The following is a 16,401-nucleotide window of genomic DNA, read 5'->3' on the forward strand; positions in this document are numbered from 1 at the left end:
TCTGGCATTAATAAACCTGGAACGGAACAGAGAAGTCCAGTCATCAAACTCAATATCTGTGCTCTGTGAACAACTTCGCACACACACGCTGTGGAGAATGCAATACAGCCGAGCGTCTACCGAAAATTACTCTTTTAATTTGAAGGCCATTTTCCCTTCCAGTATGCAAAAAACAGAGTGGATCATCTCCATTGTCATTGCACAACCAACTCTAAGTCAACTTGCATTAACAAAAATCAAAACAAAACTCAGAGCGGGGAAACAAGTTCTCCTTGAGGAAACTTCTATTAATTTGTGATTGTGCTTCTGCTTCTTGAACAAGCTGGGATCTGGTTAAAGTTCACAGGCTGGACGACTTTTCCCCTTGCCCTCGATTCCCCATCACAGGGAGACTCGGCTTCCCCCTGCAGCTGGTCATAAATGGAGACCAGGCTCTGGCACTCCGCTTTCACAAGGTATTGTTAGGTCAGCAAAGCCATCAATTAGGCTGTCTGAAGTTTTATCACCAACACAGCAGTAATAAGTGCTGGCCAGAAAGACTTCTGCTCTTCGGCAACTCCTGCAGTTTAAGCCTGTAAAGTTGGGGGTCATTCAGAGGTCAGTGCCAGCTGGGGGCGGCCTTTCCAGCCTAAGCTGGGACACCCAGAGCAGCGGATAAGGTAACTGCCAACCATAAACCCAGCCACCTTTCAACCCACTAGAAAGACAGAGCCTCAGGTACACATGGTTGATATTAGAGCCCAAGAAACGTTTTCAAATCAGGTGGTGGCTGACTCGCAGGAATGTAAAGGGAGAAGCAGTTATTTCGTCTAAGAAGCCTGGATCTAATTTTGTTGGAAATCCAAAAATAAGTGCCTATTTCATGTTACTTTAATGTTTAATAATGCCCATCAAATATTCATGTACAAACAGAGTAAGATGATAAGAAATCTCCTTTATTTCTCTAAATTTAATAAAAAGAAAACAATTTTCTACCATTTGCGAGTTACCCTTGTCCCTGTGCATTTAATGATGTGTATTCCCTCACGCACTGGAACTTATGCACAGGATTCACTGGCTGTGCAGGAAGGGAATATACCACTCACTGTCCCTACAAAATATGCCCATTGAAAACCATTGTTCAACATTTCCAGTTTCAAATCTTAAGCGCAGAGGACTTAATGATTAATGAGTCTACGTGGGGCCACAGGCAAGAACTGAAAACTCATTCTTTGAAATTAGCCAGAAAAATTCCGTGTGTTGGCAGTTCTGCGTTGCTATGAAGTTGAAGGCCCTTCAAGGAGGACAGGGAGCCCTCACAGGCCTCCTGTGAGCATGCTGGTGGGAAGACAATTAGGCTGAGGAATAATAGCCAGGAGAAAGCCAAAGGAGTTTTTTGCATATGGTGTTTGTTTGCAAAACAACGAACTCCCTTATTACTTAAGAAAGTATAGCTCAGTTGTCAAAAATGTTACACCACCCCCTCGGGATTGGGGAAGAAAGTGACAGGCTACTATGCAGAGGTGAAAACAAAAGGAGAGTTGAAACTGCATATTTATTCCCACCTGTCACCTGAAGTGTTGCCAAGGAATATCTGACCAGATCACAAAGACTTCTAGACACATCCCTCAAATCAGAAAAAGAACTTAATTACCTACTCTTTCCCCCCTGCTTTTACTGAGACCAAGGAGCACTGACCTGGTAATTCCAGCTCCAGGAACTCATTTTATCAGCTTAGGTTAAGAACAACAGAGATGCTCAGGAGTTAGCCAAACCTTTTCTCTGCTCCTTGAAGTTTTCTAACGGAGGACACACATGGCAGGGGTTTTACCTCTTTTTTTATGTGCTACTAATCCTGTGTGTGTGTGTGTGTGTGTGTGTGTGTTTTCCTATAGGCCAACTCTTTAGGTAAAATGAATTGCTAGTTTTTCCCTTTTTAATTTTACCCTTTTATTCTTTTATTATTTACATCTGGAGGTTGTTCCCTTATTTATGTCTTTCTCTCCAGTTCCCCCAAACACTCCCTTACTCACAGGGCTGCAAGGCATCATGGTTCTTAGCTCTCAGCAGGAGAACTCCACACTGTCTTCAAACAAATAATTACGGGGAAGGTTAGAGGTTCACTCAAAGGTCATTTCTTTGGATACTCGTCAGAATGTTTACATTAGTAAAAACGGGGTCCGCTCAAAAGGTTGTTCAATGGGGGATACACAACAATACAGAACATTAAAAAAGCATTCTGTGTGCTAGCAGGTCTTTATAGAACCGCTGAACTTGGAAATGCCACTCCAGTATTACATTTTCAACTAGTTACCATGGCATGGACTGGATGTTCACTAACAGTTATGGCAATGCCCTTTCTTTGCCCACTGCTCTTAAACAAATATCACTAGAAGCTTCTGAAGATTTTCACTAGATTCTTACACAAAGGGTCATAGCGATTTTCCTTTTTTCACTTGGGCTGCATTTAGCTTCTCTGGATTTTTGTTCTCAAACAATGTTTTGATCCGTAGTGCTATTTCTTGCCAGACTCATAATTCTACTACATTCTTTCAAATCTCACAGAATTTTAAAAACATATGGGTCCCAATTTTTCAGAAATTTCTTACCATGCAACTCCTGCCAATTGTCAACTCCTCTGGTCTTGGGATATCTTATTAACACCATAGATATTATTGTTGAAATTAACAATTAAAGAGTTGACTATAAGAAAATTTTGCCATTAAAAAATGAAATTACCACCTGTCCAACTGATGAACCACAGACTACCCTCAGAAAATATACTAGTGTACATAAAATGGAGCCATTTAAAATACAGATTAAAACAAATTAATCCAGGAATAATTTTTATTTGTCTAATATACTTAAGATGATACTACCATATATCTTTCCTCCAAATTTCATGACTTTTTCCTACTTCCTCTGATATATATTTTAAAAATGACCTTGATTTAGTACTTAAATAGTAAACAGAATATCAAATTTTGATTCTACTTAAAATTTTGAGTTGATTTTCAACTTAGATTCTTCAAAGTTTCAAGGTCTAAGTTCCATTCATATGGAAAAATGCAACTTGCTGGTACAAAGACAAAAGATTTTGTCTTAAAAAGGCTCAAAAGGTTTCTTGGATATTAAATGGGTCTTACAAAATAACATTTTGATGAGTTAAGTGTAAATGAATCAGACACATATGGATTAAGTTATCCTTGAATTTCACACGGGTTTAAAAAATAAGGGGAAAAGAGGGTCTTGGCAAAAAACATTTGGACTTTGCCAAACCCAAAACATTTGAAAAATTGCTGAAGACATCCAACTAACCAAAATGCAGCAAGCTGCACCCAACTTAAATGAAAACCCCCACAAGTTATTTCCAGTCCAAAGACTGTTAGAGAATTTTTTAATATCAGATACAGATGAAAAACCTAAGTTTTAATGTCATCCTAGAATGACTTTGAAGTTGCAGACATATAGTACACTTCTCTATTGGTGTAAACAACTTAACTGTTATGACGTTTTCTTAAATATTAAATAGTTCTTCAAAAACATCTTGAGTTTTGTTCAGTAACTCGTATGTAAAATGCGACAGTAGGCCTACTGTCAATCCAGAGCTCACTTAGTCACAATGAGGCTAATAATTTTTTTTCTTTGTTTTAAAGGGTTACACAGATAATTCCATTAGTGACTCCTTAGGGAATGAGTACCCTAAAGTGCACTAATTCCATTGATTGTATTGAACTCAAAGTTAGTATCCAGGCTCACACAAAAGCTCTGGAGAGTACCTACTAAGTCTACCCACTTCCTCTAAATTTTACTTAAACAGAAAATGCATTAGCATGTGTGATCCTTAAAAATTGTATACTGAAACTGTTAGCTTAAAAATAACTTAATTATAGATATAAATGCAATGACTTTCCAAGAATTATGAGGCTTTTCTGAGTCAACTCAGAGATGAAAAAAGAATACATTAAAAAGAATAAATCCAAGATAGCAAATATCATTGAAAATGCATCTGACTGTACTGATGGAGTGATAGCTTCTAGAGATGACACCTTCCTGAGCCCACAGAAAATCCATACTTTTCAGTTTTGCATACTTTTCCACAACTGAAATCTGACCACCGTGATTTCTTTTTTAAAGACTTCATTCCAAAGCATAGTTAAGACTGACAGAAGTAGACTTGGGTGTCATTTGTGATTGCTGGTTGGTTTCATTTCCTTTCTTCCCTTCCCTCCCCCTCCCTTTTAAAAGGCTGATAAATCCCTTCTTTCTGGTTCACTAACTTCATGCCCCACCTGGTAACCAACTCCTTTGGGCAGCATTCCTTTGGTTAGAACTACAGGACTCTGTGGAGTCACCTGGAAGCCACCAGTCCTGAACACTCTGAGGAAGAATCAAGAATTGCTGGAATTGAAGTTTTTTTGCATGGATTGGTTTGGTTTCAGTTTGGTTTGAACTGTGGAGGAGGGATCAGAACACTTTGGAAAAGTGCTGCCAGTCACTTGGTGACTGGGGATCTGTTAAGTGAAAAAGCTCTGCCTCTATTTTTCCCAGCCTTGGGGGTCACTAGCCAGGGAACTTCTTCACAAAGCTTGCTACTGGTTGGCATTTCAAACAATGAAGTTTCAACCCTGGCAAGTCAGTTATCAACTTTCTCCATTTTTTTCTTCCTTTACAAAAAAAAAAAAAAAAAAAAAAAAAAAAAAAAAAGCAAGTCTTAGTGCTCTGTGTTGTGATGGCTAAGAGTAAAATGGTTAAATTAGGGAATTAAGCAAGGTTAATGCTTTTGAACATGTACTTGGGCCCATAAATAACTGAGTCATGTTGTAAACACCGGTCTCTTCTCACAGAAAATTGCGAACAAATTCAGGTAAAAGAATGAGATTCATAGACTACTTAAGGACACATCCACAGATCAGGACACATCCACAGATCATAATTAATTTCCCTGAGCTACAGCCTAATTTATAACTTGATAGAATATTAATTTGCCCATATCTCTAAAAACACATGTACTGCATACTAATAAATTTGTAATATGAAGACATAAGATTAATCTGGAATCACAAATATTTTGTAGCTTTATGAACATGCCTTGAGTAGTGGAGTATTCATGCTGACATGAAAGGCCCTGGGCAAAATGATCAAGTAGGTGATGCTTACCTTTGATGGCCATCTACTGTGTTCTTTCAATACTCTTCCTTTAATCTAATTCTTCCCTAAAGTTACAAGGGCTCACTTAGGTTTTTGACCATGCCCTTTTCAATTACTGTACCATATTTCAGACTTATACATAGAGCAACATGATGAAGAGCAAGGTCTCATGATTGCTACCTTGTACTTCCTATGTGACTGGAGGCAAGTCTACCAAATCTTCACAAACTTCAGTTTGTTTCCTATCTACAAACCGGGGCATACTTGGGCTTGGGTTGCTTTGAGGCTTAAGGGAGTGAATGTAAGATACTTGGCACAATACCAGACATAGTAAGGGCTCATTAAATTGTAGCTTGTAGTCAACATATATTCCTCATAGGTAATAATTAAGAATAGGTGGATGACTATTAAGTAAATCCAATGAATAGAGTAAAAATGTGTTGCACCCCTTCAAGTAGCATGTGTCCATGTGGTACAGTCTTTCTAGAAATCACAGGTTAACACAAACGTAACACCATTGTGGGGATTTTAGGCACTGGAGCAAGGTATCTGCTGGAGGTAGGTGGCAGAATGAGGTATTCTGGAATCATATTCTCTAAATAATTCTCTAGATCTATGCTATTCTTAAGTTTGTTCCATGGGTCAATAGCATCAACAGCACCTGGAGCTCATCACAGATGCAGAAGTACAGTTGTACCCATTCCTGTGTTACCAAATCTGAACTAATGTGGCATAGCAGGTAATGCTGCTGTTTGGGACACCTACACCCAATATCAGAATGCCAGTATTGAGTCCTGGTTCCACCATTTGCTATCCAGCTTTCTGCTAATGTGCCTGGGAGGTTGTAGATGATGACCCAAGTATTTGGGAGACCCAGATGGAGTTCTGGGCTGCTGGCTTCAGCCTAGCCCAGAGCTGGCTGTTGCAGCCATTTGAGGAATGAACCAGCAGATGGAAGATCTCTATCACTCTGCATTTCAAATAAATAAAACTCTAAAGAAAAAAGTCATACATGTACTTTTAAGTTTGAGAAACCTTGTTCTAGATCACATTCTAATTTTTAGTACTCTGCCTAAGAATAGAAACTTGCAAAGAACAAGTTTTAATTGTGATTCCTAGCTGCAAAATACATACAGTTCTCTTTAGGTATCTCAGCTCTAAATAGTCTTTTAATCACTTGCCTTGGGCAACAACAATTTATAATAATTTAATTCACTTTACTCCATCTGTACCTCCTAAAGGAAAAGTTGGGTCAATAAAATGTTTTTCTGTGAAAATAGTTAATAGAGGCTATCTTCCAGGAATGGACAGGAAGATGATGCTAGTTTTCTTTATCTTTTTCCATATCATTCTGTACCATTTGAATTTTTAATAAATTTTTTAACAAAGTATTTTTAAAAATGACCTTGAAGACTTGGCACCTCATTTGACAAAAGTTTCTATGGCTGAAGTAGAGACTTTTAAATACAATATTTGAGAAATTTCCCCTTAGATAGGGAATTATCTTTTATTTCCTTGATAATATGGAGCAACAATAAACACTATTCTATGAGTATAATCACACTCAATGGCATGAAACAAAACATCCTGGCAGGTTGTGATTTTGAAGCACTGTTACTCTTATAGAATGCCATCAGATTATTCATATGTGGCTATTTATTATTCACTGTAAGAGTAATCTTTCAAAGCTACTTGAAAGCAAGGGAGGAGGAAACACTGAAATTTCCTTTAGCTATTCATATCTAGGATCTTTCTTCTTAAAGATAAAATACTAAGTCAATAGACATAAGTTGTACTATATTACTTCATCCTTTACATGATTTGTTGCAGATGGAAATCAACTAGAAACTGAATTGAGAGTTTTACTACTGACATTAAAATTCTTGATCTGGATACCTATACACCTTACAGTGCTTCTGAAAACAACTTTTTGCAAACAGAGAAGTTACATCTCCAGCTTTATCCAACTCTATCAGCATAAAAAGCAGGAGTAACCATCTTTGAAATTAGCAAATTTCAATTACCTCTTCATCTTCTAGAGCACCATATTCAGACTGGGCCTTGAAAATCAACCAATCACTTGATAATCACTTACATACATTCTTAGCCAATTCCCATTATGTTCCTAGCCATTTACTAATTCACTCTAAGAAGTAGAGGATCCCAACAAATCTAGTTTCTTTTTAGTTTTCATGACCACCTTTGATTGAAGTATTATTTCTCTATCCTACTACTCAGTGGAAACAACCTAAGCATTAACTTGCCCAAAACACACCAAGCTGTTTAGCAATTATGTGTTAGATATGTTTGAAGAGATCAAGGTGCACTCACATGCCCTGTGCTATGGATATGTCTCTGATTAGCTTGTCATCTGCTCGGAAGAAGATGTAGGCTGATTCTCCCATACAGTCTAGCAGGCCAGCTGTTAGCTGCCTGTCAAGCCCTCAAGTGGACAAGTAGTCCAGGAGCAAAAATGTCACTCCTTTGATCTGGCAAGGAGCAGCTGCTGATTTATAGAGCAGGACTTTGTTCTTCCGTTCTATTTTACTTTCTTTCCTAAGGCAGAACCACAAAATCTAGGAGAAAAAAAAAGTGCCGTTCCCAGCAACATCAACAAGCTCTGACAACTGCAACAGGGTTTTTCTTGGCCCTAACAAAGCTCTCAGGCATCTCCTTTGACGCTCACCTTTCCCCCTCCCCTTCCCCCCACCCCCAGCACTTTTTGCAATGCGGTAGTTATTGTTTAATTCAGCTTCTGTAAATGGAATGGACTGTGGCCAGCAAGCCTGGGGCATAAACACACCTGTATGAAAGAAGCCTTATTGTAGCAACCATCTACAAGCAGGCTCGTATGAACCACACGTTCCTGAGTTCAGAAAGAATGCTCCATTTTTCCTGACAGCAAATTTTACCTTAAGTGAGTTTCTATTTTTGGTGCCACTAACCTATGATGCCCACATTTGAACTGTTTCCTCTCTAATGGCATTACAAAGAGAAGAAAGGGTTGGATATTTTTTTTAATCTGTAAGCAAACAGATCCATCAAAAAGGTTTATCTACTATCTATATTATCAATCACTGAGTGCTGAGTGAAATGTCCAGAAAGACTTTAGCAAATGCAATATCAAAGATGTCATAATGTTGGTGTCATTAGTACTGATTTATACTGACAGGCTTCCCTGAGTAACATATGAGGAAGTAAAATCTACAGAAGCATGTGCATGGTCTAGCTAAGAATTAGTCTAGTTTTAAACACATGATCCTGTTTTCAATGGAGCAATCTGTGAGGCCAGAGATAGTCTACCAACCAAGAGGGACATGACATACTACAGCCACCAGATATACTGTGGAAGTCATCAGTCACATGTGTATAGATGTATACATATGTACAGGTATTTGGGTACTTTAAAAAGTTTGGGAAAATAGAATTAAAAGATAAATTTAGGGGCTGGCTTTGTGGCCCAGTGGTTTAAACCATTGCTTGTGATGCTGACATCCCAGGGCAGAGTGTTGGTTCCAGTTCCTGCTGCTCTACTTCTAATCCATCTCCCTGCTAATACGTTCCAGAAAGTAGCAGGTGATAGCCCAAGTACTTGGGCCCCTGCCACTCATGTGGAAGAGCCAGATAGCATTCCTTGCTCCTGGTTTAGGCTTAGCCTAATGCTGGCTGTTGCAAGCATTTGGAGAGTGAGTCAATAGTTAGAAGATCTTTCTCTTTCTGTGTCCTTCTCGCTCTCTGTCACTCTGCCTGTCAAATAAATATATAAGTCTTTTTTAAAGATAAATTTATTTCGGTGAAAAATTAATTTTTACTTTAGGGTCAGAGAGATATATATCTGTTCATTCACTTCTTTAAATCTCATATCAGTGGGGGCTGTGATGGTCGAGTCAAGAGTTAGGAGTGCAATTCAAGTCTTCCATATTGAAGGCACAAAGAAAATTACTTGAACCATCACCTGCTGCCTCCCAGGGTCTGCAGTGGTGGAAAGGTGGAATCAGGAGCCAAAGCTAGGACTAGAACTCAGACACTCCAATGTGGGACACGGGCAACTTAACTACTAGGCTAAATAGCTGTTTCCTGGTACAAAAACATTTTTGAAATTCACATGTGTTTTTAAAGATCTATTTATTTGAAAGAGTTAGAGGGAGAGACAGAGGGAGAGAGATCTTTCATCTGCTGGTTCATTTCCCAAATGGCTGCAATGGCCAGGGCTGGTCCTGTCTGAAGCCAGGAGCTTCATCTAGGTCTCCCACGTGGGTGGCAGGGGCTCAAACACTTGGGCTATCCTCTGCTGGTTTTCCCAGGTGCATTAGCAGGGAGCTGGATTAGAAGTGGAGTAGCCAGAATACCAGCCCCTCTATGGGATGCAGGTATCCCAGATGGCAGCTTAACCTATGACGCCACAACACCAGCTTTTTTTTTTTTAATATGCATTTCCATGAACTTTTTGAAGCCACCTCATATGCATGGATTGGAAAATCTATATTTTGAATATATATCAGGCAATAAACTTTGCCAGAGATGAATTCATTAACACCTGGCTTGGTTGTCTGTGCTACTACAGGAGGGATGATAAGATTTATATATATATTTATATTTATAAATATATTTATATATGTACATATTATATATAATAAGTATATGTATTTATTATATATTTATATATATATGAGAGGGAGAGATCAGCTGTCAACAATAGGATATGATATTTATATATATTGCCACATAGGGCAAAGACAGGAATTTTATGGAGTAGGATGAAGTAGAACAGAAGATGAAAGTAGAACAGAAAGATGAAGTAGATGAAGTAGAACAGAAAAGTTGCACAGAATTCCTGCTTCTAATCAATCCTGTCATGTTTTTTCACCCTAGAAACCTTTTATTTAAGCAATACAAACTTCATACATTTCACAATTACAACTTTAGGAACATGGTGATTCTTTTCACCGTACCTGAAACGTTCTAATGTTTTCTCTCTTCTCCCCCTTTTCTTGACTTCCAGGGAAAAGAGAATTTTTCTCCACATCCTTTTTTGCTTTGTCCTAGATTGTCCTTTGGTAGTCAAAGCTACTAAGCACCCATTTCCTCAATGGTCAGAGAACTGTATTGGTGGACGCTTTCTCTAGGGGTGTATTTGTTTCTGGTCCTGACTGAGGTAGTGAATGGGAAGTGAAAGCAAATGCCCACAATAATTTGTACACGTGGCGTAGTGGGTAAAGCCATCACCTGCAACACCAGCATCCCATATGGGAGCTGGTTCATGTCCTGGTTGCTCTACTTCCAATCCAGCTGCCTGCTAATGGCCTGGAAAAAGCAGCAGCAGATGGTCCAAGAGTTTGGGCCCCTGCTGCGCACATGAGAAACCAGGTGAACCTCCTGGCTTTGGCCTGGCCCAGTGCTGGCTATTGTGGCCATCTGGGGAATGAACCAGTAGATATAAGATCTCTCTTTCTGTAACTTTCAAAATAAATAAATAAATAAATCTCAACAAAATAAGTTTAATGATAGAATATAAGGCAATCATATATAATATTATATATAATAAACATGTAATTATACAACTCTCATATGGAGGGAGTATGTGTATAGGTATACATGTAAATAAAAGCATTTAAAAGTTAAGATCATGCCCTTAAAGATTTTAACTTTTCACACTCAAAAACTGACAATCATGATCTGGAACACATTAATGTAAATCAACATAGCCCATAGTGAATAAAGGCACTAGATTCAGGCTGCTCCCAATTTTGATCTGGAAAACATGACTACAATTAATAGGCAAACTGGTGGAAGTTCTTAGCTATAAGTTGAACCCCTGAAATTTCATAATGGTGGAATGATAAAATATGGTGTCTGAGGAAGATCTTTTCCAATAGCCATTTTTAGAATCAACTGAACTGATAAGAATCTAGAGACTAAGAAAATAGAGAAGTCTTTTGTCTAAGCCAGGTGAAAAAGGGAAACAGAATGAATTCCTAAGGTGGCAGAATTGTAAAAGTGGGACATTTAGTTTAGAGAACTATTCAATTGTGTTTAGATGGGAAAGGGAAGATACAAATACAAAGATACCAAGACGTATTACTGGTATGTTACGGTATACAGTTGATGGAAATTGGTAAAAAAAAAAAAATTCCTATTTGTTGTGATGGAATGAGGCAAACTCAATTTTACAAATGTTAACCTTTAGGTAGACAGTGAGACCATCAGACTGAAAATACATGTTCCCCCCACTCCCGCACTGCCCTCCCCTGCTCCCCGCCAAAGCGGGGCAAAAGAACAGTGTGGGTAGATGTTTGGTGTAGCAGTTAACATGCTGCTTGGGATACCCACATCCATGAGAGGAGTCCTGGCTCTGTTTCTGATTTCAGGTTCCTGCTAATGTGTATTCTGGGACGCAGCAGGTGATGGCTAAAGTGGTTGGGTTCCTGTTACCCACATGAGGGACTTGGATTGAGTTCCTGGTTTTGGTCTGGACCAACCCTAACTATTGTGTACAGATGAGGAGTAAAGTAGTGAATGGAAGATATGTGTTTGTCTCTCTCTGCCTTTCAAATAAATTAAATTAAAATAAAAACTTTAAAAAGATGAGTAAAAGGTTAGAAAGAAGTGATTTTACTTCAAAGTCCTCTAACCACTTCATATTTCTAAAACTGTATGACTATTTCAGAGCTATGAGAGTAGATATATACTGGCTGGCTACCTCCCCCCAAAAATGACATCCTCTTCATATTCCTTCAAGTGTTACAAAGCTCTTTATCTGATCATGGTTGTTTAAATCAATCATCAGTAAAAAAACTTCTGTAGCCATGGCTTTATTTCTATGAGGTCCAATTTGCCACTTCTTTAGTAAAAGGTGAAAGAGTTGTAAGATCTGGAGAGAAACCAGAGTATGCTTCTTTTAACTGTGAAATAATGTGTGTGAGTAGATGTAGAAGTGCATGGTAATTACATATGCATCACATTGTGTGCGGTTACACAAGTTGTGTTCTACTTTATATTTAACAGAATTTTAAAATCTGGATATAGGAAAATACATGTAAACAAACTACAAGGTTTTACGCAAAAGCATGAGACAATCAACTTTGAGTATTCTCTAGGTAGTAACAACTAATTTAGAAAAGAATTGACAGGACCAAGTGTTACATTTAAAAGGGACTCCGATAAGTGTGATGGTTTCCAAATTGTGTCCTCCTTTCAAACCATATTTTTCTTTTTAGATGAGATTTTAAGGTGAAAAATATAGCACTTCACCCAAAATGGTGTGGAAACAAATGGTTCTCAAGTCTCTATTCTTCAACTCAGGCCAAACCACCCAACACCAAGCCATCTAAAGCCACTTGGAGGGAAGGTGCTATGCATGTGAATGTCCCTGTGGCCCTTTCATTTGGCTGTAGGGCTCCTTTTTCTAAAGCAGCAGGGGACGCTTCAGAAGTCCAGATTGGCATGCCAGAAGTGTTTGGATGGACCAGGCTCTGATCCTTCCCTCCATTCTCCTGCTGGTTTAAAAGAAAAGATGTGGCAGAAGCCACATTCAGAAGGTGGCAACATTCTTAGGGCCCTTTATCAACACTACTGCTTTCATTAAATTGTAGCTCGGTCTCTTGTTTGAGAGGCTGAGATTTTAGCACTTTTAAAGGGAACCATAAGTGAGAAATCTCCTAGGTGTTAAGCTTTAGAGTGGCTTCAAACCAAAATATGAAAAAAATGAGATTAAAACACAGGAAGTCAAGTAGTATTAAGAAAAAGATCCAACAAACAAAATATCATAAATATACATATGTCACATTCTTTCTGTTAAAACCAAATGTAATTGAACTAGTTTATATTGGCAACTGCCAGTAAGAAAAAAAATCAAAGACCTAAAACATCTTAAAAGTCACTTTAAAATAATCTATAGTCTTAACATCTAACAATGATCTTCTAAAATTATTAAAACATATCCTATTATGTCAGGAAGCAAAAAAATCTATTCATGAATACATGATTTCATGTTCTCACACCTATGATGTTTGAACATCAAAGACCAAATTCCAAATAAAATTTCCTCTGACTGCCTTTTCTTAATAACAAATTAAGTATCTTTTACATTGATTGGATAGCCAGGTAGCATTCTCTATCTTCTGCAGAGATGTTATATGCAGTCTTTCCAATGTGACGCTATTATTACCCACAAAATTTTTAACATCATCCCGTAATCATAAAAGACATAAAATATATCTTTATAAACCACAGGAGACCAAGCAAACCAGCAGTTATGCCACATCTGCTTTAGTTCCTAAATATTTTAGCTTTATAGGGTTAGTGGATTTTCCCCCCGATTTGCAAAGAAATAAAGACATCACCTTTTGATTTTGACATTCCATAGAAGACTATAATCTCCAAGAAAGAAGCAAACATATTATACTGCAATTTGAAAGAATTTTTAGAGCACATTCAGATTTCATATCTTTTATCAGAATTTCATATCTTTTATCAGAATTTATCAGAATTGATTTAACTCTTTGGAAATGGAGATGATTCAAATGCCATTTCTTAGTATTCATAAAGTAACAGAACCATCTATCAAAAAGTAATTTAATATAATAATTGACTTAACTACTGCAGAATCTTTATAGTCAACATACAAATAAACAAAAAGGCAATTAAGAAATTTAAAGTTGGGGCCACTGCCTTTGGCGCCAGCATCCCATATGGGTGCCAGTTAGAGTCCCTGCTGCTGCACTTCAGACCCAACTCCCTGGCAATGTACTTGGGAAAGCAGTGGAAGATGATCCAAGTGCTTGGGCCCCTGAACCCATTTGGGAGATCTGGAAGAAGCTCCTGGTTCCTGGGTTCAGATTGGCTCAGGTCCAGCCTTTATGGCCATTTGAACAAGCAGATGGAAGATCCACCTTTCTCTCTCTCTCTCTAACTCTTTCAAATAAATATTTTTTTTCAAAGCAGCAGTTCCTCAGACTACATCACCCAGCTAGTTTTCCCGTCACATCAGTTACTCAGTGCTATATTCCCAGTTTACTTGTCTGACTTTCCCAAGAGATAGCCTCTAAAGGGCAGGACCCATGTCTTAATTCATTGTTATTGACACTATGTCCGGCATATAGTGCATCCTCAATAAAATGTTTGGAGAATGAATAATGAAAGGAATGGATGAAAATAAGGTTCCTTCATCTTAGAAATAATTTAGAATTGGGAAGAAAAGGGCCTTTAAGAGTTTTCTTGTCCTCATTTTACAAGTAGTATCTCTCAGAAAATGATTTGCCTATGAGTGGGGCAAAGCTAAGGCGGGGAATTACTCTGGCTCCCTGGTTCTGGTCTAGTTATCCCTGGACCCAGAAACAACACACGCTACAGACTAGAGGCATTATCTGAAGGTGTGACTCCATCTCCACGTGAGAGGGGCCAGGTGTGTTGCCAGTTTTTGGCACCTTTAACTAAAATACCCTAGAGGTACTTCTTGGGAAGGAAAAAGTTCATTTTGGCTTACAGTTTGGAGGTTCACAGTTTAGATTTAGGTGGCCCCATTAGTCCATCATCTGGTGGAGGCTGGCCATGATGGGGCAGGTGTGGACGAGCCATCCCAGGGAGAGCCAGATAGCAGAGGGAGAAGCTAGGGTGAACTTGGCTTAAACAACCAACCCTGTCATGAGAACTCCCTTCTGCGAGCAGGTCTCCTAACTCTCAGACACCATAATTTGGTCAACACTCCATGCTTAATCCAGTAGCTCTTAACATAAGACCTTGGAATATAAGCATCTGCATGAATCTGGGGAGCAAGGTTCTGTTCAATCCATAACGCCAGGCAAATCTTGAGTACAGACATGCAGGAAGAAAAGGACTTGACTTGGCAGAAATTGGATTTTTTGTTCTTCTAGGTTGTGGGATAATATGTGTGGTATAGGAAATAACTGTACTGGGTGTGGGAAGTGTGCTTAACTCAAGCAGAGAAGGTAGCCTGAGAGTACTGGGAACTAAGGTCAATGAGTTATTTTATGTGGGGATGTTGTGTATGTGTTGGGAGAAAGGGACAAAGCACAGGCAGTGAAGGAGGAAGATTTGTGAGATAGAGAAAGGAAGGGAGATTAGGAAACTTCCTTAACATATTTTTCTTATTTTTGAAAGGCATATTTTCCCTAAAATGTGCTCTGAGGCACAATAGTTTCAAGAGGTGTTTCTCCAAGAAGGGGTTCTAAGTCAAATAAGTATGAAAAAAACTAACATTAAGGTACACAAATTGAAGTCACCTTTGCTATAGGTTATGCCATTGTCTCTAAAGGCTGAAATATATTATGGGTTTTTGGTTGAGGGGTGATTCTAAGCAATTCCTAACTTCAGTTATTAAGATTCTGGGGTGGGAGTATGGCATTTGGTCTAGTGGTTAAGACACCCTTATTCTACATCCAGGTGCCTAGGTTCAATGCCTAGCTCTGGCTCCTGATTTCAGCTTCCTGCTTATGTAGACCCTGGAAGGCAGCAGTGATGGCTCAATAGTAGGGTTCCTATCATTCACATGGGAGACCTAGATGGAGTTCAAGACTCCTAGCTTCAGCCCTGGCCCAGCTCCAGCTATTGTAGGTATTTGAAAAATGAACCAGGTATGAGATTTCTGTCTGATTCTCTGTCTGCCTATCATACAAAAAAAATAAAAAGAAGAAAAGATTTTAAGGAGCACTAGGATTGTAAAGCTTGGGTAAAAAAAGGAGTATTCTGGTTTTAACAGAAAGTGTACTTTTAAGTCACTAATCAACTTGAAAATAAGATTTCCATCTTTGAGTGAACCAGTAGATGGAAGATCTCTCACTCTGTCTGCCTCTCCCTCTGTCTCTGTTGCTCTACCTTTTGAATAAATAAACTCATAATTTTTAAAAGGAAAAAAAATCCATCTTTATATTTCCCCAATTCAGACTCTGATATAGAGAATTGCTTGTAGGGCTCTTGTCTATCTAACCTGCTCATAGTTCAACTTCCCAAAATGATCATAAAACCTGAACACCCCATGGGTCCTTGACCCCCAAAATATGCTGGCTGAGAAATTCTTCCAAATGTTTCTTTAAAAAATTTTTTTGATTTATTTGCATTTTATTTGAAGGGCAGACACACATACACACAATGAGTGAGCAATGGAGAAAGTTCTTACACTTGTTGGTTCACTCAAATGGCCACAACCAGCCATGGCTGGGCTAGGTCAAAGCCAGGAGTCCAGAAATTAACCTGGGTCTCCAAAGTGGATGGCAGGAACCCAAATGCTGAGCCATCACCTGCTGCCTCCCAACG

The 16,401-nt window shown here is 38.6% G+C and overlaps 1 protein-coding gene across 17 annotated transcripts in view; it reads right to left on the reverse strand.

Annotated features, from left to right (window-relative positions):
* Positions 1 to 16,401, reverse strand: part of MEIS2 (Meis homeobox 2) — a 240,005-nt gene that overhangs the window by 5,613 nt on the left and 217,991 nt on the right. For all 17 annotated transcript variants that reach the window (XR_016217537.1, XR_016217538.1, XM_089309419.1 and 14 more), the window contains one exon: positions 1 to 16. This exon is cut by the window's left edge and continues 43 nt beyond it. Coding sequence is in view for 15 of the 17 variants with exons in the window: in XM_089309419.1 (XP_089165545.1) it covers positions 1 to 16 (16 nt within the window). In the remaining 2 variants the exon portion in view is untranslated. The remainder of the gene's footprint in view (positions 17 to 16,401) is intronic.

The sequence above is a fragment of the Oryctolagus cuniculus genome, chromosome 12 (genome assembly GCF_051225735.1).
Source record: "Oryctolagus cuniculus isolate XC-2025 breed Fujian yellow rabbit chromosome 12, ASM5122573v1, whole genome shotgun sequence".
Taxonomy (NCBI): domain Eukaryota; kingdom Metazoa; phylum Chordata; class Mammalia; order Lagomorpha; family Leporidae; genus Oryctolagus; species Oryctolagus cuniculus.